Here is a 23,937-nt window from a genome sequence, read left to right on the forward strand (position 1 = left end):
GAAAGAAAGAAAGAAAGAAAGAAAGGAAGGAAGGAAGAAAGAAAAAGAGAGAAAAAAAGAAAGAATCTTTAAAAAAAAATTACTTGGGGTGCCTGGGTGACTCATTTGTTAAGCCTCCGCCTTCGGCTCAGGTCATGATTCCGGGGTCCTGGGACTGAGCCCCACATCAGGCTCTCTGCTTGACAGGAAGCCTGCTTCTCCCTCTCCCACTCCCTCTGCTTGTGTTCCCTCTCTCAGTGTGTCTCTTTCTGTCAAATAAATGAATAAAATCTGTAAAAAATTTAAATTAAATTTAAAAAAATGACTTGATGACTAAGCTCATTACCTCATGTGGTTGTCATAGTTACATGAAATGGATGCACATAAAATACCTCGTAAAGAATGCCTGTTCAATAATGTCTAGCTCCAATAAGTGAAACTGTAAAAATTAAAAGACAATTTACAGGCTCCTATCTTCCCAGCCTACCTCCCATCCATTTACCCTTCTAGTTCCCATTCAGTAGCCATCTTGCTTCTTTCATCCTTGTCCAGTATCTTCTATGGTCCATTATCTTCTTAGTACCCTAAACTTCCCTTCCCCTAACCATTCTATCCTTTAATCACATTCCTTTGGCAAAACTCCAGCCTGTCTACCCACTCAACTTATCTACCCACTTTCCAGTGCTAGGACAAGCTGGCTCACCCAAAATGAATGAGCATCAGCCTGAAATGGGCCCTCTAGCCACATGAATCTCGAGATCCTCATCCCATAACTCCCTCTTCCCCTCTCCTTGAGTCTCATGTTTTCTCCAACCCTCTTCAACTCAGACCTTTCCCACCTCTCACACACCTCCCTGCTCTTTTCAGTAGATCCGCTCACTTCCTCATTGACAAAGGAAACAGAATCCAGCAGAGAGGAACTTCTTCCACTCCCCTATCAAACAGAACAAAGATCCCACATCTGCCTACTGCTTCACCTTTCTTCACAACAGAGAGCCATCCCTCCCGTGGCAGTCTGACACCTCCACCTGTACCTTAAATCCCACTCTCTGGACCCTTCAACAAGCCTTCAGTGATCACAACTCCTTCTCTCACTTCTCTTCCACTGGACCCTCCCTTGGATATTTCAACATGCCCATATCACTTCCGTTTTCAACAAAACCCAGTATGTAAGACAATGTCCTTGTTCTTTGGAAATGCCACCCAAATATTCATTGGTAGGGGGACTTAATGTGAGCAAAATACTCTCAAATAGTTCTGTGTGTGTGTGTGTGTGTATGTATGTATGATAGAGAATGATAAATAAAATGGATGGGGCAAGTGTAGACAATAGGTGAATCAGGAAAAGGTTATTTGGGAGTTCTTTGTACTAGTCTTGCAAGTTTTTGAAGGTATAAAATCATATCAACATCATGATGGGAATGTAAGCTGGTACAGCCACTCTGGAAAACAGTATGGAAGTTCCTCAGAAGGTTGAAAATAGAGCTACCCTACAACCTAGCAATTGCACTACTGGGTATTTACCCCAAAGATAGAAGTGTAGTGATCCAAAGGGACAACTGTATCCCAATGTTCACAGAAGCAATGTCCACAACAGCCAAACTATGGGAAGAGTCCAAATGTCCATCAACAGATAAATGGATAAAGAAAATGTGGTGTGTGTGTGTGTGTGTGTGTGTGTGTGTGTATTATGTGCATGCACACACACTGGAATACTACTAAATCATCAAAAGGAATGAAATCTTACCATTTGCAATGACACGGATGGAACTAGAGGGTAGGATGCTTTGTGAAATAAGTCAATCAGAGAGAGACAATTATCATATGATCTCATTCAAATGTGGAACTTAAGAAATGAACAGGATCATAGGGGAGGGGAAGGAAAAATAAAACAAGAAGAAATCAGTGAGGGAGACAAACTGTAATATTAATCATAGGACTCTTAATCATAGGAAACAAACTGAGGGTTGCTAGAGGGGAAGGGAGTGGGGAATAGGGTAACTGGGTGATGAACATTAAGGAGGGCATGTGATGTAATGAACACTGGGTATTATATGAGACTGATGAATCACTGAACTCTACCTCTGAAACTAATAATATACTATATATTCATTAATTGAATTTAAATAAAATAAATATACACACTATTTTTTAAAAAATGATATCAACATTAAAAGTTGTCAAGAAAGAAAGAAAAGTGAAAAGGAAATCTTTGACACCTGCCCTCCCCTCCAGCATCTGACTTCTAGAAACTCTGCTATCCTTTGTTCACTGTTCAGGGAGCCATTCCCCTGACTGCCCTCCTACCTCTTTGCCTTTGTTCCTTCCTGCCTGCTCTGTGGCTCATCTTCCATCCCCAACTGGACTTCCTCTGTGTTTAGCCCAAGGCTCTCTCTTCTTTCCTCCTTTGAGACATTAATCACCACCTAGAAATTTCTATCTAGCCAAATCCTCCAACCTCCACTGCTTTCCAGGCTTCAAGCATAATGGCTTTCCTTCAGGTTCTCCAATAGGCCCCACTTCCTCCCACTACACTTAACACTTCTCTCACCTAGATAACTCTTCTAAAAAATGGAAGAGGAGAGAACACATTCCAATTTACTCTAAGTCCAGTATTAGCCTGACACCAAAACAAGACAAAGTATCACCCCAAACTAAATACCGATATTATGAATAGAGACACAAAAATCCTTGGCAGAAAAGAAGCAAACCAAACCCAGCAAAATATAAAAAGGATAATACTCCATGACAAGTGGAACTTACTCTAGGAATTCAAAGTTGTTTTAACACCTGAAAATCAATGTACTACACTAGTTAGAATAAAGGACAAAAACCACAACACACACAGACACAGAGAGCATTTGATAAAGTCAAATACTCTTTCATGATCAAAATACTAAAAAAAACTAGAAATAGTAAGGAACTTCTTCAATCTGATAAATTTTTTTCAAACAATGCATAGCTAGCATCAAACTTTGTGGTAAAACACTAAATGTTTTCACCCTAGGGAACTGATATAGGAACAAGGTAATTATGCCTGCTCTGATCACTTCTATTCAACTTTACATTGTAGGTTATTGCTAGCACAATGAGGCAAGAGAAGGAAATAAAGATGTTCATAAAAGAGAGAAGTAAAATTACTTCTATTAGCAGAAGATGTGATCTTGCGGACCGAAAATCCCAAGGAATCCTCTTTAAAAATTAGTAGAACCATTAAAGAAGTTAAACAAGATTGCTGGATACAAGATCAATATAATAAAAGTACACGCAAATGATTTTACACTAGCAATAAACAATCCTAAAATTAAGAACATAATTCCATTTACAATAGCATCAACCACAATAAAATACTTAGGAATATAATTAATAAAAATGTGCAAGGCATGTACAGTGAAAACAAAACAAAAAAATGTTGAAAAAGGGATGTCTGCCTGGTTCAGCGGGTGGAGCATTTGACACTTGATCTGGGGGTTATAAATTCAAGTCCCACCTTTTTTAAAAAGTTCAAAGAAATTAAAAATCTAAACAAATGGATGTCTTTCCAGAGATTAGAAGACAATCTTTTAAGATAGCAATATGGCTCAAATCGATCTACAGATCAATGTAATTCTTCTTAGCTGCATCTCAGTTAACTTTTTTTTTTTTTTTTTGCAGACACTGACAAAAGTATTTAAAAATTCATGCAGAAATGCAAGGGACCCAGAATAGCTAAAACAATCTTGAAAAAGAACAAAGTTGTTGGATTCATACTTTTTTATTTCAAAACTTACTAAAAAGCCACAATAATCAAGACTGTGTAGTACTGGCATAAGAATGGACATATAGATCAATGAAATCGAACTCTGAGTCCAGAAGTAAAACCTGACAGTTATGGTCCATTGATTTTCCACAGGGTGCCAAAAACAATTTCACAGGAAAAGGAAAGGACAGTCTTTTCAACACCGAGACAACTGGATATCCACATACAAAGTCACTGGCTCTTTGGAAAAACAGTTCAGTAGTGCTTCAAAAGATTAAACAGGGTTACACTCTAACCTGACATTTCCACTCCTAGGCATATGCTCAAGAGAAATAAAAATACATGTTCACATAAACTTTACACCAATGTTCACAGCAGCTTTATCCATAATAAACCGTAAGTGGAAACAATCCAAATGTCCATCAGCTGATGAATGAATGAATAAAATGTGTTCTAGGCACACATGGAGTATTTTTCAGCTTTATAAAAAAAAAATTAAGTTCTAACACATGCCGCAAGGACACACTTTGACAATACTATACTTAGTGATGAGGAGCTAGTGTTAAAAAACAAGACAACAGGGGCGCCTGGGTGGCTCAGTGGGTTGAGCCGCTGCCTTCGGCTCAGGTCATGATCTCAGAGTCCTGGGATCGAGTCCCGCATCGGGCTCTCTGCTCAGCAGAGAGCCTGCTTCCCTCTCTCTCTCTCTGGCTGCCTCTCCGTCTACTTGTGTGATTTCTCTCTGTCAAATTAATGAATAAAATCTTAAAAAAAAAAAAAAAAAAAAAAACAAGACAACAGATCCAAAATGGTGTCACTTGTGCTAAATTCCACAACCAATCAGGAGCCGTCTAGTTAGGTAATCTGCCAGAAAGTTCCTTGCCATTCCCTACAGAGATGTAACCTTGCAATAACCTGCTTTTTTTGGCCTAGTATTACTTCCTTCTTCCTGCTGGCTTCTGCCTCTAAGTCTTTCATTTTGTTCAGCTCCTGAGAACGCCTTTTCTACCTGCTGGATTGGATACTGCCCAATTCCAATCGCTTCTTGCACAAATTAACTTAGAATTTTAAACATGCCTCAATTTATCTTTTAACCACACGTTGAACGATTCTATTTATATCAAATTCCAAACTGACAAATCTACAGACAGTAGACTAGTACTAAGACTGAAATGTCATGGTGAATGGAGACCGCTAATGGGTGATAAAAATATTCTAGAATTAGATCGTGGCGACGGCTGTACAATCCTGGAATCTATGAAAAGCCACGGAATCTGACATTTTAAACAGGTGAATTTTATGGAATGTGAATTATATCTTTAAAAAGATGTTTTCCTAAATAAACAATTATATAAAAATAAAAAGCTGATTTTTTAAAAAGAAGAAGAAGAACGGAAGGGCATCCGGTCACACTACCTGCAAAATTTGGGGGATTTCCCCAAAGATGTGGCTACGGAGGCCATGTGTTGGTGGGGAGAAGGAGGGGCACCGGGAAATTGGAAGCGTGCCAGGAGAAGCCTCCGTAACTTCCCAATTATGAGAGAACGATCTGATGCGTTGCCCAGACCCCCTGCCTACTCCCAATTCCAGGTCACGCCACAGTCCACGAAGACAACGGATTGAGAAAAATTGCAAAGTCCCCATTACACTCACCATCCCGCAAGAGCAGCGCACCGAAATCCGGAAGCGGAGGCGCCATATTTGTTGTGGGAAAAGCCGGTTTGAAAGGAAGTCGCTGTAGCCACGTTTGCTGAGGGCAAGCAAGGGCGATGGAACGTACCGCAGCCATCTTGACTGAGGGCACTCGCCCAGCCAGGGAAGTTTTGCGCATTTGACAGTCTGGGCAATTTCTAAAAGCTTACAGATAAATGCTTTTGGTGGACACGAAAGGGAACAAGAAAAAAAAAATTTAAATTTAAATTTGAAAAATTTAAATGTTTACGTTTTAAAAAAACAAAGTGTTGGGGCGCCTAGGTGGCCCAGTGGGTTAAGCCTCTGCCTTTGGCTCAGGTCATGATCTCAGGGTCTTGGGATTCAGCCCCTGCTTGGCGGGGAGCCTGTTTACCCCCCCTCTCTCCCTGCCTCTCTGCCTACTTATGATCTCACTCCGTCAAATAAATAAATAAAATCTTAAAAAAAACAACAACAACATAAAGTATAGAGAGAAACTAATCAAAGACATGCAGCTTGCAGCTTAGCCCTACTCAACTGCCAGAATTGCAGAACCACAGAAAGGAGACTGAGGTTACTGTTCCATTTCACCACCTTCTTGAACCAGTCCTTTACATTCATATCCTCCTACAGCTGCCTGTCTTAGGATAGAAGCCCATAAATTACGGAGTACTTCACTTGAGATGAATATTTTAAATAATGCTGCCTGAGGTTTGGTCAACCATAGGCCAAATTTTAAGGCAAATGTAAAGATAAAATCAGAAGTAAAAACATATTCAGACAAACCTAACACAACAGCTGTAAATTTCATTTTCTCTTCCAGCACTGGTAATCAAAATGTATAAATTAACTTTTCACTTTTTTGGTGTAAAGAATCTAACAAAACATCCTTCTAAAGTAACATAGAGGGACGCATGGGTGGCTCAGATGTTTAACTGTCTGCCTTCAGCTAACGCTGTGATCCCAGGGTCCTGGAATCCAGCCCTGAATTGGGCTCCCTGCTCAGCAGGGAGTCTGCTCTCTCTTTCTCCCTCTATTGCTCCTCCTGCTTGTGTGTTCTCTCTCTCTCTCTCTCTCTACCTCTGTCAAATAAATTTTGAAAATATTTTTTAAAAAAATAAAGTAACATAGATTGTGACCGGAGAAAGTCTGGAATAATACTAAATTACTTTCCTGTTCGTTTCATAAAATGACTAACTCAAATATAATGGAATGAACTTAATTACATGGATTATTATATAACCATTAAAAATGATAGAAAATACAGCAAAAGGAAATCTCAGATCATGCATTGCATTATCAGTTTTCATAGATTTTTTGGTCTCCTTTAAACTCCATTTCTCAATCTTTCTTTTTATATCTTGGTGTTGACATTTTAAAATGTCAATTATTTTGTAGAATGTCCCTCAGTTGGAGTCTGATATTTCTGCCTGGTTTTCAATGGCATTGAACACTTGATCAATCCCTCTTGTCTCTGGGTTTCCTTGATACTACCTCCTTCTGGTTTTTCTCTTCCCTCTCAAAAAAATCCATATAAATCTCTTTTACAAGCTCTTCTTTCTCTTCATTTTGGGCCTTTCTCAAGATACAGTCTTGAATCTTCTCTTCTCCCATTAATGCTATTTATTCCCAAGCCACTAAGCCTAGTCTCCTAGGGGTCAAATCAACGCATCCTCCAGCCACCTTTAACTCAACATTCCCCCACCTTTCAATCAACCTACTCCTATCCCAGTGTCTCCTGTCTCAGTTAAGTTGGACTCTTCAGTCAGAAACTTTTTCTCCTCCTTTGTCAGCTTGTCCTGTATCCATCCATAATCAAATCCTCCCCTGCTGATTCTTTCTCTTAAAGATCTATTGACTATCTCTTCATTCTCTCCATCCTTACAGCAACTTTCTGAATACAGCTCACCATTATCTGAATACAGCTCACCATTATCTGCCATCCCGATGACAACAGTTTTCCAACTCTCTGGCAGCCAGTTGTTCTTTTGTTTTGTTTTGTTTTTAAGGTTTTATTTATATTAGAGAAAGAGAGAATGAGAGAGAGCAACATCAGAGGGGGAAGGTCAGAGGGAGAAGCAGACCCTCCACTGAGCCAGGAGCCTCATGTGGTGTGGGGCTCCATCCTGGGACTCGAGGATCATGACCTGAGCTGAAGGCAGTTGGTCAACCAACCAACCAGGATGCCACCCAGGCACCCCTTGTTTTTTTTTGTTTTTTTTTTAATGAAGATTGAGTATACCCCTCCTTGACTCTCAGGCTAAATCTCAAATTTCTTAAGTAGACTTAGAGGACCCCTAAGCCTTATCTCTTATCACTGTCCCCCAACCTTCCACCTCTACATTATTTTCATTTCCTTAAATATGCCATACTTGCTCTCTTTTGCCTCTGAGCTTTTTTACTTACACAATTCCCTTCCTTAGGGACATTCTTCTTTGGTCTTTCTCATACTTCAGATCTCAGGTTTAAGGAATTCCTCCAGAAAACCTCTGACTTTCCAAATGTGAGTTCATAGTCCCTTCCAGGAATCCCCGTGTTCCTCCATTTAATAAATTCCTTTGCCCTTTCAGTTTTTCCCACTAACTGGAATGACTTTGAGGACAAGGACCATGTCTATCTCATACTTACTTGTAGTCCAGATCCCAGCCCAGTGACATAAGTAAGTACCCAGTAAGTGTAAGTGCTCAGAAAGCATTTTCAAAATTTAAAAAATTTTTATAAAAAGTTGTATTTAATTAAGCAATATAACCTCAATGTGGGGGCTTGTATTCACAACCCTGAGATCAGGAGTTGTGTGCTTTTCTAACTGACTAGGAATTTTATATGCATAATGGATAAGTCGCCTCCCAGGTGTCCCCCATTCCCTACTATCATCCAACTCAATCCATCCAAAATGTCTCAAAAACATAACTTCTTGAGGCCCCTGTGTGGTTCAGTCTGCTAAGCAGCTGGCTCTTGGTTTTGGCTCAGGTCATGATCTCAGGGACATGGGATCAAGCTGGGTATAGGCCTCTGTGCTCCGGGAGTTGGGGTAAGGGGATGGAGCGAGGTCTGCTTGAGATTCTCTCTCCCTCTCCCTCTGCTCACATGCATTCTCTCTCTCAAATAAATATATAAATAAAATTTTTTTAAAAAGTAACTTCTTCCTGACCTGCTAATCAGTGAGATAAACACTGAAAACTTTTGCCACTGTCACTCTTTCTTTGAAAAACAAGTTTGTTTGCTTATAAACTAATTCTTATCTACTCTCCTGTGGCCTTTCCCTGAGAGGTTTTATCTTCCTGGTGGACTTCCTGGAGCAAATTTCTGAAGCTTCGAGTGACTTTTCTTTGCCACATAGCATGCCTCTGACCATCTTTTCTTACCACTTTCAGTTGGTTAGTGCATAAGAGATAAAAACTAATTGAAGTCATCATCAAAACAAAATAGGGACTGTAAATCTAGAGACAGCAAAGTAGAGATTTTATTGCATTCCAAAATTAAGGTATAAATTACTTTTGTTCCCCTGCTGTTTTGCCATTGATTATATAATGGCTGTGAAAATGGGGTCATGTCACAATCTTATAAAACCTTTATATTTCATGGTTGATTTTTCTGCCATCAGCTGAGCTAGCTGCTGCCAAAATCTCTTTCAGCACAAAGAAGTCACTTTAGGTGAAAGACCAAAATAGCTCTTTCAAAGGAGGTTGATGTTGTTTGCAGTTACATTATCTGTCTTTGTCATTCTGAACCTTGATCCAGTTACTCAGCCATCTGGGGCTGTAGCTTTAAGAAAAAAGAAAGAAAACCTTATGGGGGGGGGGAGAAAGAAAGAAAAAAAGAAAAACAAACCTTACAAAAGTTCAAGGGTTGAGTATCTGATGAGTGTCAAAACATCTTACTGTTTTTCATTCATATAATATTATAAAACCATAATTAAACAATAAGTAGATAACCAAGGGAAAAAAAATCCCACAGACTATAAGCTTCCAGACTAGACTGGAAGATCCATGAAATGAAGGTGTGGGTTTTATTTGCCAATGGATATAGGGTATATTTATAATGAACATAAGCTTGGACCTTAGTTTCTAAGGTCAGTACTAGCGCAACGGTAAGACTTTATAGATATTGTCTGATGAACATTCCATGACGCAAGGGCAAAACATCCATTTCCTGGCACACCACACCAGTGAGGGCTGAACAAATGACGTGCCATTTCATGATAGGGACAGGCACATCTGATCTATAATCCAGAGGCACTCTGGACTGTCTACATTCAGAGGTGAAGAAACAAGAGCCCTTCGCTTGGAGTCGGGAGGCTGGGCTTCACTCTTAGCTCTCTCATTAACCAGTTATGTGGTTGTGGTCCTTTACACTCTGTGAGCCATAATTTTCTTATCTATACAAAGGGAACCGTAATTACCTTCCAGGACTACTTAAAAAACAAAACAAAACAAAAAACTGCTTGATGGAGTCGTTGACAGACTGATGGCCAGAAATTCTAAATTCACTTTCCTCCCAAGTTAATGATTTGAAGACTGCCAGGAATGATGAGAGAATTGTCAGCAGAAAACAAATGCAGCTTGTAGAGGCTGTACATTTAAAAATTGATGACGCTATGAATACTGCAGAAATAATTTGTTTCATTTTTTAAAAGATTTATTTATTTATTTGAGAGAGAGAGCCATGGTGGGAGGGAGGAGGACAGAGGAAGAGGAAGAGAGAGAATCCTCAAGCAGACTCCCCACTGAGGGCAGAGTCTGATGTGGGGCTTGATCCCACAACCTAGAGATCACAACCTGAGCTGAAATGAAGACTCAGACACTCAGTCAACTGAGCCACCCAGGTGCTCCCAAATAATTTGATTCTTACACATTTATTGGGATGCGATGTCTGAGGTCTTAGTAGTTACTGCAAAGCTTAGAAATCATCAGCTACAATACGGTGGTGAAGATTTTTATGTATTTATGTTCTGCCCACCTCCAAGAATTATTAATTATTAAAATCTTAGCTCATAGACACACAAAACAATTTGCCTGCCAGGTTTTTCCCATTAGCCTGAATTCCAGTCCTTCCCCTAGAGTAAGCAATCCATGACACCATGATGCTAGCCTCCATACCTTTAAAGATCTAGCCTGCCATGTCACATGCTATCCCCTCCATCGTATTGTTTGGATCATTTAGGGCTTGATTCATTTCAGGAGAGGACTACACAAGGGTTTAAAGACTGTGCCAGAGGCAAGACCTTCCTGGTGGCTGACAGCTACCCAATGCCTTTAAAAATAATATATCTGAAGAGTATAGTGATTGATTTACATGATAGACCACACAGAGAATTGTCCTTACCATAAAATATAAAGTATTCTGCTCCAATTTCTTGGTGTTCTTCTAAGCTATTCCTTGAAAGGTCTAGAAAATATTAAAGAACATAACTAGATTGTGAGTAGAGACCATCTTTTTTATCTTCAAAAATCTCACAACTCTTAACAAAATTATTTTGACATAGTGGGCATTAAATAAATGATGTTTGTTGAATTATCTATCTATCTATCTATATATATATATATATAAAATCTATAAGACCTCAAAATAGGCTTTCTTTTCTTAATTGATCCCTTTATTTGTCAGTCTTTAAGTCAAAAATAAAAGATTATTTAATTATCTATTTTTCAGCCACTTGTGCTCACTTTGTATAGACATAGTATGCATTTACTGAGAAAAAAGAAGAGTAGGAAAAAGCATGAGTAGTCAGATGTTTATAGAAATACCTCATTGTCCTCTGGGACAGAGTATGGAGGTTCCTCAAAAAGTTGAAAACGTGGGGGCTTAAGTGGGTAGGAGAAGAATCAATGAAACAAGATGGGTTTGGGAGGGAGACAAACCATAAGTGACTCTTAATCTCACAAAACAAACTGAGGGTTTCTGGGGGGTTGGGAGAAGGGGGATGGGGTTATGGACACTGGGGAGGGTATGTGCTTTGGTGAGTGCTGTGAAGTGTGTAAACCTGGCGATTCACAGACCTGTACCCCTGGGGATAAAAATATATGTTTATAAAAAATAAAAAATTTAAAAAATAAAAAGCATAGCTATAATACCATAAAAAAAAAAAAGTTGAAAACAGAGCTAACCTATGACCCAGCAATTGCACTACTGGGTATTTACCTTAAAGATACAAACGTAGTGATCCGAAGGGACACGTGCACCCCAATGTGTATAGCAGCAATGTCCACAATAACAGAACTATGGAAAGAACCTAGATGTCCATCAACAGATGAATTGATAAAGAAAATGCTATATATATATATATATATATATATATATATATATACATATATATACACACACACAATGGAATACTATGCAGCCATCCAAAGAAAGGAAATCTTGCCTTTTGCAATGACATGGATGGAACTAGAGGGTATTGTACTAAGCAAAATAAGTTAGTCAGAGAAAGACAACTATCATATGGTTTCACTGACATGTGGGATTTGAGAAACAAGGCAGAGGATCATAGGGGAAGAGAGGAAAAAAACAAAACAAGATGGAACCAGAGAGGGAGACAAGCCATAAAAGACTCTTAATGTCAGGAAACAAACCGAGGGCTGTTGGGGGGTGAGGGCAGGGGGATGGAGTGGCTGGGGGATGGACACTGGGGAGTGTATGTGCTGTGGTGAGCACTGTGAATTGTATAAGACCGATGAATCATAGACCTGTACCCTTGAAACAAATAATATATTATATGTTAATAAAAATAAATAAAATTTTTAAAAAAGAAACACCTCACTGTCAAAGATACAACACTCACTCAAATTTTTTCTTTTTTATTATCCACTGTCTTTTTGGCAAATGCTTTTGAGTGACGTTCTCAAAGATAATCTCAATGCCCAGATGTCAGAAAGTATGCAGAGAGGACTTGATGGAACATGCCAAGAACTACTGGCTTCAGCTGGCTTTGCTGATAACTTTGAATCTCCCCATGATTTTGCTGTCATGATCTTTGACAATGAGTTTCTGAAATGAGCTACCTTCTTACACTTCATGCTGGTTAAACTGCAGGTTCAACTTCATCGAACACTGAATTATTGACTTCTACTCCCCACTCATTCCACATCATGACCTATAAAAAGCCTGTGGGTGCCCTGAAGAGGCGTGTGCAGATTGTGGGGTGTCTTCAGTCCTGCGTTTCTTGTCTTTATCTGAAGGGAGCGTTCCCCTCGACACCTAAAAGCATTTCAGTCTTTGAACTTCTCCAGTAAAAAGTAAAATACACTCACACTAATGAATCACAAAGTTTAATGTATGTTCGGAAAGTTCTCTTGTATTGTGCAAGTCTTTGTTGTCAGTCCTGGGAAGTGTATTTCTAAGTGCTTGCCCCTGAGATGGACTTCCTATGCCTTATACATAACCCAGGAGGTGTAAGGAAAAGAGCAAGGATTTGACCATACAGAAATGTGAAAAGCTACCCTAAACAATACTGGAGCCACAGACAAATCAGACAAGGAGCTAATGCCCATCTTCTGTAAAGAGAGGGCTCCAGGGGACCTGCTCAGGGAGGATGTCTGTGATCAGTTGTTAGACGGGGCCAGCAAATTTCTAAGGGCTTGCATGAACGTGCATATTACTTTGGTAATTCAAAACAGCTATAATATGCTAATGATAGCTAAGTCTGATAGAGTGTTCTAGATTGTCTAAGGGCATTAACGATATGGATGTCTTCACGTACTATTTTTGTGTCTGTTTCACAGATGAGGAAACAGAGACACAGAGAATGCAGGTAATCTGTGCCAGAACTCGTAAACGGCTGACTAAGATGAAATATTATTCAAATATATAAACTGCAAAGAATATGATTATCCTTAAAGGAATCAGTTCCTATTCCTAGCTTCGGAAAATAACTGAAAAATAATTTATAATTTAGAAAATGACTTAAAGTTTAATTAAAAAAAATGAACTGGAGCCCATTGAACTCATAAATTATTTTTTAAAAGAAGTATTAAAATAGAGCAGACACAGCCTTATGCTGGATATCTGTGACCTAAATCCTTTGTGTTCTTTAGAAATATCTCTGGTCGGGGTACCTGGGTGGCTCAGTGGGTTGAGCCTCTGTCTTCAGCTCAGGTCATGATCTCGGGGTCCTGGGATCAAGTCCCACATCGGGCTCTCTGTTTTGCCTCTCTGCCCACTTGTGATCTCTCTCTGTCAAATAAATAAGATCTTAACAAAAAAAAAAAAAAAAAAGAAAGAAAGAAAGAAAGAAATATCCTTGGTCTGTGCTATAGAAAATCCCACGTCAGGGCGCCTTGTTGCTAAACTGTCTTGTTTAAAGGCCAAGAGAGGGAAAAATTACTAGCAAATCAGCATAAACAAGGAGAATGTGTAATTAACAAAGCTCAGATGCTGCAAACTGATTGATGTAGAAAATAAAAATGTGAAGACATTCCCCCTTCTTTGGGCTTATTATCTTAAATTGGCTACCTCCTTTGTTGTGGATAGCCAGACAGACTCGTGAGAGAGGCAGAGAGCTCACTTTATGTCTGGTGACACTCCTAGAGTCAGCAGTTTCAACTTCTGGGGTTCTTCTTGTTCTATAAAGAGAAGGTAATAAAATCCACCCCTCAGCACCTGAAGGCAATGTGTGAAACATACTCTCCCTTGGCTATCCAAGTGATGAGAAAAGCACTTACCTACTGTTTTTACTGATAATATCAAGTTATAAATGCTCACTATCAGTATATCCTTGGAGTGGACTGAAATCCACTCACCTTTGAGAAAGACAACAAGTCGGATGTTTCTGAAGTTCCAAAGAGCAGAGCCAGCCTCTCAAGAGGGCAAAGTAGGAGGCTACCTAGTCAATCATTTGAACAGAACAGGGTAGAACATCCTGTCCCAAAACATCTTTGGTCACCCTAGGGACTTGCAGTTCCACCATTAGAAATTCATTCCTTTGAATTGTTAGCATCCTCCTTTGGAACGAAAATAACTTTACATCGTTTTCCACTTGGGCAGTTAGTTCAAAGTTGGGTCATTGGAAGTAATGTCTAGAAGGTCCATCGGTCCTCAAGTCAGGAGGTGGGAAGGGCCTGCCCAGGAGAGGGACACAAAGAGATGTTAAAATAAATAAACTGCAAAGAATTTGATTATTCTAAAAGGAATCAGAGTTACTATTCCCAGCTTTGAACCAGCTCTAGGACCCCAAGAGCTCTAGTCTTTCCTACATCAGTATGTCCCACATAAACAAGGCCAGCCTGGTCATCTATTTTCCAGCTGCACAAATACCTCAAACTTTGGCTGGGTTTCCTGGAAAGCCACCTCCCTCCCTACCTGGCAACAGCAGTTTTCCAACAAACAGCCAGACTTGGTGACTCACAGGCGTTATTTCTCTCTTCTGCTTTGAGGCCCCATAGACACGGAGCTGGACTCTGGCAGGGCCTAGATGCAGACGTATCGTTCCAAGTTGGATCCCTGAACCCCAGAAGATTGGCTTTTTTTGGTTTTGCTTTTAAATGATAGTGTCATCACAGATTTTCTAATCCTTTCCATGGAGAATGCATCCCTTCTCAGCAGAGAAATAAATAAATAAAATCAGCAGAATACGAGTCCATATTCTGCTCTAATTAAGGCTCTCCAGGTCCTAGACAGAAAAGCCTTGCCCCCTCTGCAAAAGGAACTCACTCCTTTCATGTTCTTTCTCTTAGCCTAGAACCAACCATCCCCTGAGCACCAGCAAGCCTAAACTTGGCGGTCATTCCCACCAGCCCGGGCTGCAAAGAGGTTTTCAGAACAGAAAGCTATTATTGTATATTTAATCTGAAGACTGAATGGAACTGGGGAGAGGGGGAAGTAGCAGGCAAGGAAGAAGGAACTAGCAAATTGCAAATGTTGACACGTCTACCGCCCCTACAGTCCAGAGACAGACACGCCTCCTGTACCAACCCTTTCAGAGAACCATCGCAAAGATTAACCCCATTAGGAAGCGTTAGGACTTTGAGTTCTGAGCAAGGGTGAATTCACTCAACCAAAATGCCGGGAGAGCAAGCTCTGAATGAAGGTGATTAAGATAAACTTACCCAGCAGTGCTTTCCTAGCAGCTGTCCCTCATGGTTCTCTCATGACACTCGGAAATTTCTCTGCCTCTCTCCATGTCTGACATTGCTCGCCTGTGTTACCTGACAAACTGAATGAGGTGGTTCATGATATTTTTCATATAAAGTCAACAGCTTCTTGCTGACCATGTCTTCACTTCCTCCCTGCTCCTGGATCTGTAGGAAAGAAGTTCCCAGGATGACAGAGTCGAATTAGGAAGAACTCTTTCTCCCATGAAGAAAATGGTCTAAGAGTCTCCCAAGCACTGCCAGGGAAAAGTCCCTTCTGGGGCACAAGGGCTCCTTTGTAAGTTCACCTGCACCAGCTGCACTTCTTAAGCAGGCTTTGGTCTTTCTGGACATTTCTCTGGTCAGTATAGTTTCCTTCCCACCACCATGATTATTTTAAATTACTTTCCTTTCCCTCTCAGCTGCTAACTTGCTTCCTGATGTTATCAAACATCCAGCCCCATCCAGACCCTCTTTCTGTCCATTTAACACAGAAGTTGCTGATGGTCCTTTTCTTTTTTTAAGATTTTATTTATTTATTTGACAGAGAGAAATCACAAGTAGATGGAGAGGCAGGCAGAGAGAGAGAGGAAGGGAAGCAGGCTCCCCGCTGAGCAGAGAGCCTGATGCGGGGCTGGATCCCAGGACCCCGAGATCATGACCTGAGCCGAAGGCAGCGGCTTAACCCACTGAGCCACCCAGGCGCCCCCTGATGGTCCCTTTTTGTCTTTCCATGCCCTTATCTGTCCTGGCCTGTTCCCACAATACTCACACTAGGGATCTTCTCCGATCCTTCCCTTCCCTCCCTCTCCTCCTCCCTCAGCTTCCCTCCCCCTCCCTTCTCTAGCCAATTGCTCCCTCTCTACTGGTTCTTTGTATCTATATATAACCATTCCTTTACCTGTGACACACATAATATATACAATGCATGCTGCAAAATATTTCCTCCAAGGCTGTCTTTTGTGTTTTAACTTTGTTTCTGATGTTTTTTGGTTGCTTCCTTATTGTGTTTTTTTGGCATGCAAAATTTCTAAATATTAACATTTATCAGTCTTCTCTTTTATTGCATCTGGATTGTGAGTTAAAAATACTTTTCCTTAATAACTACATAAATACATACATACATACATATATAAAAGGGGCACCTGGCTGGCTCAGTAGAAGAGCATGGGATTCTTGATCTCAGGGTTGTGGGTTTGAGCTCTACACCCGCGTTGGGTGTAGAGATTTCAAAAAAAGCCACCAAAACCAAAACCTTGCCCCACCCTCAAGATATCAAGGAATTTATGCATGTTTTCTTCTAGAATTATATATATGTTCATCTTTTATATTTATATCTAATCCATTTGGAATTTACCCTTGTATATAATGTGAGGTATGGATCCAATTTTAGAATTACCAAATGGCTGTTTAGGCTTCCCAGCACCATTTAGTAAAGTCTTAGCCCCGCTGATTTGAGATGCCACCTTATTTTGTTCTAAATTTCTGTACTTAAGTCAACTTATGGATTTTCTACTTGCTGTATTAATGAATCTATCATAAAGAGAAAAAAAAACCCTCATTCCTACATCTTTCTCTAGCTTTTGCCTTAGTTCTCTCCTCCCCTTCACAAACTTTTCCAAAGGGGTTGTCTATACTCTGCCTCCATTTCCTTACCTCCATTCACTCCTCAATTCCCTTCAGTCTGGTTTTTACCCTTGTCATCCCATCAAAACATTTTGAGCTTGACTCATCACCATGGCCCTGGATTCCATTGGCAGATTTCAGGTCTCATCAGCTTTTGACATTGTCAAACCCTCCTTGAAATGCTCTCCTTAGGTCTCAGGAAACAAACTGAGGGTTGCTGGAGTGGAGGGGCGTGGGAGGGATGGGGTGGCGGATGATGGATATTGGGGAGGGTATGTGCTCTGGTGAGTGCTGTGAATTGTGTAAGACTGATGATTCACAGACCTGTACCCCTGAAACAAATAATATGTTATATATTAATTAAAAAGTAAAGAAAAGAAATGCTCTCCTGGGGCGCCTGGGTGGCTCAGTGGGTTGGGCCTCTGCCTTCGGCTCCGGGCTCCGGTCGTGATCCCGCGGTCCTGGAATTGAGCCCCGCGTTGGGCTCTCTGCTCAGCGGGGAGCCTGCTTCCCTTCTTCTCTCTCTGCCTGCCTCTCTGCCTACTTGTGATCTCGGTCTGTCAAATAAATAAATAAAATCTTAAAAATAAAAGAAAGAAAGAAATGCTTTCCCGATTGGCCCGCAAGTCTCCACCATCTCCTGCTTTTCCTCCTTCTTTAGCCAGTTTAGCCCCCGCCTATGCGGGCTCCTGCTGCCCTACCCGGTCACTCAGCCCTAGTGGTTTTCACGCTCACTCCCGCCCCCTCCACCCACCAGGTGGTCTCATTCCTGCCTTTGGCTTCAGTTTGAACCAACCCACAGGTAGCTCACCTCGCTCTCCCACCCAGTTCCTGCTTCTAAGTGAATCTAGATGACATCTATTGGGTGCTTCAAACGCTTCATAAGATCAGCATGTTCAAAACCACACTCAAGAAAGACCCATTTCATGTTACTCTCATCCCCAAGTCTGGTTTGTCTTCTTCCCACCTCACTGAATAATATCATCAACCAACTTGCTATCTCTTCCCTCCCGTCCCAGCCCCAAACCACTCTTAAGTCCTCCTGAAGACTTCTCCTGTCAGTCTACTTCTACCCACAACACACCCTCATCCAAGCTGCATCCCGGCTGTGGCCACCAAACTGGTCTCACCGCTTCCTACTCTTTCCTCACCCTTGTATTTCACTCTTTGCTTGGCAGCCAGATGGATCTATTTGAAATCAAACCACTTCACTTGCCTCCTATTGCTCTTAAAATAAGCCAAAGTTGTAATGTGGTCTATAAGAGCCTCTGTCGTCTGGCGCCCGCTTACCTCTCCCATCTCCTCTTACACCACCTTGCCTTTGCTAGGCTCCACCCTCACCTCCTTTCCACTCCCCAGCGCAGCCCCTGCCATGCTTTTCCCAACAAGGACCAATGCTCCCATTCTATTCTCTCTGGGTACCCTGTATCCCCCTCGGAAGTGTTTTCATCACAGTTAGCATTTGATGTTTTCATGGGAGATTAATTTTTTAAATCTCTATGAGGACAAGGCCCCATCAATCATTTGTTTCAATATTATCCCAACATCTACCTCTTGGCCTGACAATGACCAGCAAATGAATAAACTTAAAATCAATTCCTCCTTCTTTCACAGTCCTTGTTTTCTTTTTTTTAAGAAAGAAACTTTTAGATAAGTGAGATTTTGTTTTTCAAGATGTTTTTAGGAAACATGGAATGATGGCTTAGGGTGGAATGTGATATTATGGCCAGAATATGGAGGCTCAGGAAATTCTAATTCTAATGCCAGTTTTATCAACTGCAGTGGTGAATTCAGGAAAAGAGTTTAAATATTGCATACTTCCCCAAAACATGCTTAATATGGCTGCTTCACTTCTATTTTCATTATGTTAGTTGCTTTCATATTCTTCTCTTCTACTGGATTGTCACATTCTTGATGGAATACCCCATGTCTTACTGATTTTGGGGCCTCCATGGTGTCCATCATTTCAAAGCACATACAAAGTGATCAATCAAAATTGAAGAAATGAATTAATAAATGTATAACATATGATGGCACAATTTTTTATTTTTTTCTTATTTCATTTTTTCTTATTTCATTCTTATTTCATTCATTAATTAACACATAGTGTATCATTAGTTTCATTATTCATCAGCTGCATATTACACCCAGTACTAATTACATCATGTGTCCTCCTTAATTGATGGCATGGCTTTTTTTTTCACCATGGCATGGTGAAAATAATGCAATGCTAAAAATAGTTGAGGAGCAATTGAGGGTGTTTTCCACTTAATCAGAAGTAAAATATAAACTGAAATGCCCCAAATATGGTAAGTCTTTGGCCAGGGATTTGAATAAGAAGGGCTCTTGTCAGCTCAAACCAAAAGGTAGGCATTCAGAAAGACCTTAATGGAAGCTTAAACCAGAGAAATACATAGGCATCTGGAATTGACAAACTATCAGCACAGACTATCAGGTGAGGGTTTCCAAGAGAGCAGTGAGTATGGACATTTAGAATTAGCTTCACTTATGACCTTTAGAATTAGAATTTCACTTATGGCCTTCTGCTCAGGTCATGATCCTGGAGTCCCGGGATCGAGTCCTGATTTGGGCTCCCTGCTCAATGGGGAGTCTGCTTCTCCTCTGACCCTCCCCTTTCTCATACTCTCCCTCTCTCTCTCAAATAAATAAATAAATAAATAAATAAATCCTTTAAAATTAAAAAAAAATTAAAAAAAGGAATTGGCTTCACTTATATAAAACAGAAAGTTAACTTAAACATAGTAAACTATTTTTCTTCATGGAAATGACATTCAGCAGTAGCTAGAGCAGCACTGATATATGGGCTCCATGATCTTTGGGGACCAAGATCCTTTCTGTCTTGTTGCTTTGTCATTTAAATATGTGGCTTCTCCCTCATAATCCAAAATGGTTTCTTGGGTTCAAGGACTATATCTACACTCCAGCCAGTGAGAAACAGGAAGAGAGAAAGACGCCCATGCCTGGTCCTTTAAAGACACTTACTGACACTTTTATCCCATTAGTCACTATTTAGTCACATGGCCATATCAGCCGCAAGGGCAGCTTGGAAAGACCATCTTTCCTTTCTTTTTCTTTTTTTTTTAAGATTTTATTTTTAAGGGGCACCAGGGTGGCTCAGCTCTTAAGCACCTGCCTTTGTCTTGGGTCATGATCCCAGGGTCCTGGGATTGAGCCCAGCTCGGGAGGCCTGCTTCTCCCTCTCCTACTCCCCCTGCTTGTGTCCCCTCTCTCTGTGTGTCTCTCTCTGTCAAATAAATAAATAAAATCTTTAAAAAAAAAACAGATTTTATTTTTAAATAATCTGCACACCCACCATGGGGCTCAAACTCATAGCCCCAAGATCAAGAGTTGCACTCCTGACTGAGCCAGCTAGGTGCCCCAGAAATGTAATCTCTGATCAAGAAAGCCATGTGCCCAGTAAAACTTAATAATCAGAAGAACGAAAAAGAGTTTGTGTTGCAGGGAACAAATTTAGGAGGAAACCCATTGATTGAGCCAGTATTCACATTTCTAGTTCCTACACACAGACTTCCAGGGAGCCGCCAGACAAGTGATCATCAAGCCTCAGGTGGATCTCCGCATTCCAGTGAATCCTGCCCTGTTGCCTGGTCAGCTCCCTCCTCCACACCCATAGAGGTTTCTTCAAAGCTTCTCTACTTTTCCATGGCTATTGTCTTCTTGGCTTTCGGATCTCTGGCCACCCAGAGGAAATGTATGCTATCAAGCCTGGGTAACTCAGTTTCCCATCCCCAAATCTACAACCTTATCTCTCTCATTCACCTCCACAATGCCTGCCGTCTAGTTTGGTATTTGTTTTCTTTCATTCTTTGTTTTGTGGCACGCTTTCTCCTGATTAAGATAAATCTTGCCTCTCAGGAAACAAGTCTCAGTGGATATTACAGCTTTTCTTAGTATCTTTCCTGTCCCAATCCTTTCTAAACATTTCCAAGCCTCCCCTATCTTGAGAGACAAAAGGAAGTTAGTTCCAGGCTTTCCTTGCCTGTGTCTTTTCATGAAGCTATCTCCCCTTTCTCTATTTGCCAGTCTACTTCCCACCTGCCATTTACTTTTTGATCCATTGTAATCCTCTTACAACCTGACCCCTGTCCCCTACAGTCTCCTGAAACTGCTCTGGTCAAGATCTCTGATGACCTACTCATTACCAAATCCAATGTTCTCCATTCGGTTTTCATCTTTCCCAATACTTCCTTGGCACATGGCACTGTTGATACTTTTCTTCTCTTGGAAATTCCTCTCATGGCCTCTTGTGAGCTCTATGCCTGTGTCCTTTCCCTTTTAGTTTCCGCCTCTCACTGGTGCTCCTGAGATTGTCCCCAGGCGACCTCATCCCTTTTTACCACTTCAAATGCATGCTCCCTGTAGGCTTGGTAATGCCCACATCTCTATCTCCAGGTTCAGATCAAAAAGTTCAGTTAGCGGGGCACCTGGGTGGCTCAATAGTTTAAGCCTCTGACTTTAGCTCAGGTCATGATCTTGGGGCCCTGGGATCAAGCCCCATGTTGGGCTCTGCACTCAGAGGGAGTTTACTTCTCCCTATAATAAATACATAAATAAATAAATCTTAAAAAAAAAAAAAAAGTTCAGTTAGCTCCTGGGATGTTTCCACCAGAATATTGATCAGAATATTGATTGGCTTACATTTCTGTGAAGAGCATTTTGGGGCTGGACTCAGCTGGGCAGTTCTACTTATCTCACCAGAGTTCACTCATGCAGCTGCAGTTATCTGGTAATTTATCTTGGCCTCAGTGGTCTAAAATGGGCTCACTCACGTATCTGGTGGTTGGTGCTGGTTCCTGGCTAGGGCACTTCAGATCTCCTATATGGAGCTCACCAGGCTTACGCAACCACATTATTGTCTCAGCGCTCCAGTTCTACCTGAAAGAGAGCAGACCTCCATGTGCAAGTGCTTTTTGGGGCTCTGCTTGTGTTATCCTGGATAATGCCCCATTCGCCAAAGCAAGTCACACAGCCAAGCCCTAGTCCAAAGGGTGGAAATAAATTCTACTTCTTGATGATAGAAGCAGCAGTCTCAGAGCAAAAGGTTATATATACAACAGTGGATGAAATTATTGCAGTAGACAATCTACCACAATGTTCTTCCCATTTCTCTCTTTTTTAAAAAAAAGATTTTATTTATTTATTTGACAGAGAGAGACACAGTAAGAGAGGGAACACAAGCAGGGGGAGTGGGAGAGGGAGAAGCAGTCTTCCCTCTGAGCAGGGAGCCCAATGCAAGGCTCAATCCCAGGAACCTGGGATCATGCCCTGAGCCGAAGGCAGACGCTTAATTATGGTGCCACCATGTTCTTCCCATTCCAAACTTGCTTTTTCACATGTTTTTCCTATCCTAGGGAATAGTGCCAGTGTCCCCTTATTCGCTCAAGCTGGAGTAAGTCTAGTTTACTCCTTCCTTCCTTGCAGATGCTGTAGATTGTAAGGCTTAACACCAATTCCCAACCTCTTTCTCTACCATAGAGATACCAATGCTAAACACTTTCTCACATTACTTTGTAGCAGTAGGTGGTCATGTGATGCAGTTCTGGCCAATACGTAGAAATCTGGGAGTGATTTTTACAAAAACATTTGCTTTTTTTTTTATTGAAAGGAACAGACCTTATGGCACACGGGTGGTCCAGTGGTTTATATTTCCAACACTTGACCTCAGCTCAGGTCTTGATCTCAGGGTTGTGAGTTCAAGCCCCGTGTTGGGCTCTATGCTGAGCATGGAGCCTACTTTAAAAAATAAGAAATAAGGATGCCTGCGTGGCTCAGGTCGTGATCCCAGGGTCCTGGGATCGAGTTCCCTGTTGGGCTCCCTGCTCAGCGGGGAGCCTGCTTCTCCCCTTTTTTTGCAGCTCCCCCTGCTTGTTTTCTCTCTGTCTCTTTTTCTCTCTGAAAAATAAATAAATAAAATCTTAAAAAGTAAAATAATAAATAAATAAATAAAAAGAAAGGAACAGACCTTGACTTCCTTATTTGCACCTTCCATCCCTGAACACAAACAAGGTCATCTGGAGCTGCAGCAGCTACTGTGTGACCAGAGGTGACAAGAATTAAGAAAAGGCCAAGAGAAAATAAATAAAATTTTAAAAAAAGAAAAAAGAAAAGACCAAGAGAATCAGAGACACCAGCCTGGATATTATTGACTCATGAAACAAAGGCAGCAGTTGCTTCCATCTAAGACTTCTCAAAATGGGAAAAAATAAACTCCTCTTTCTTTAAGCCACTCTAAATTGGGATGTTTTACAAAGATTATTATTTATTTATTTATTAGGGGGAGAGAGAGAGAGAGGGAGAAGCAGACCTCCTGCTGAGCAAGGAGCCTGATACAGGATTTGATTCCAAGATCCTGGGATCATGACCTGAGCTGAAAGGAGACGCTCACCTGAGCCACCCAGGCACTCCTGGGATTTTTTGTTACTTCAAATCAGAAGAATTCCTGGCACACCTTCATCTGCTAATCCAATCAGTCATCACAGCCTGTACACTCTTCCTTCTGAAGCTTTCCCACATGTACTTCCTTTATTCTATCTCTGTTGGCTCTGTCTTAGTTCACACGCTGTGGCGCTACCTCAACAGCCTTCCATCTGGTTTCCCTCTAATCGTTTCTCCAACCTAAGCCTGCTTATTGCCAGAACTTGACTCATCCAGAGTCAAGAGATTTCCAACTTCCTGACATGTAAAGTCTTCATTACTTAGAACAGCCCCCGTGGTTTTCTCAATCTAGCCTCTACACATCTCTCCATGATTCAGCAGGTCTGGAGTGGGACCTGGAAATTTGTATTCCTAACCAGCTCTCCTATAATGATG

At 41.0% G+C, this 23,937-nt stretch overlaps 1 protein-coding gene across 5 annotated transcripts in view; it reads right to left on the bottom strand.

The window, feature by feature from the left end:
- Positions 1–15,684, bottom strand: part of SHLD1 (shieldin complex subunit 1) — a 94,483-nt gene extending 78,799 nt beyond the window's left edge. Inside the window, exons 1-4 of one of the 5 annotated variants that reach the window (XM_004751525.3) lie at positions 15,436–15,684; positions 14,131–14,448; positions 10,715–10,777; positions 5,372–5,589 (exon numbers count right to left, since the gene is read on the bottom strand). Coding sequence is in view for 4 of the 5 variants with exons in the window: in XM_045086019.1 (XP_044941954.1) it covers positions 5,135–5,181 (47 nt within the window). In the remaining variant the exon portion in view is untranslated. The other 4 variants (XM_045086019.1, XM_045086021.1, XM_045086022.1 and 1 more) reach the window with 4 other exon arrangements.
- Positions 15,685–23,937: the final 8,253 nt, after the last annotated feature.

This window comes from Mustela putorius, unplaced genomic scaffold, assembly GCF_011764305.1.
Source record: "Mustela putorius furo isolate JIRA1106 unplaced genomic scaffold, ASM1176430v1.1 tig00000874_pilon_pilon_pilon, whole genome shotgun sequence".
Classification (NCBI taxonomy): Eukaryota; Metazoa; Chordata; class Mammalia; order Carnivora; family Mustelidae; genus Mustela; species Mustela putorius.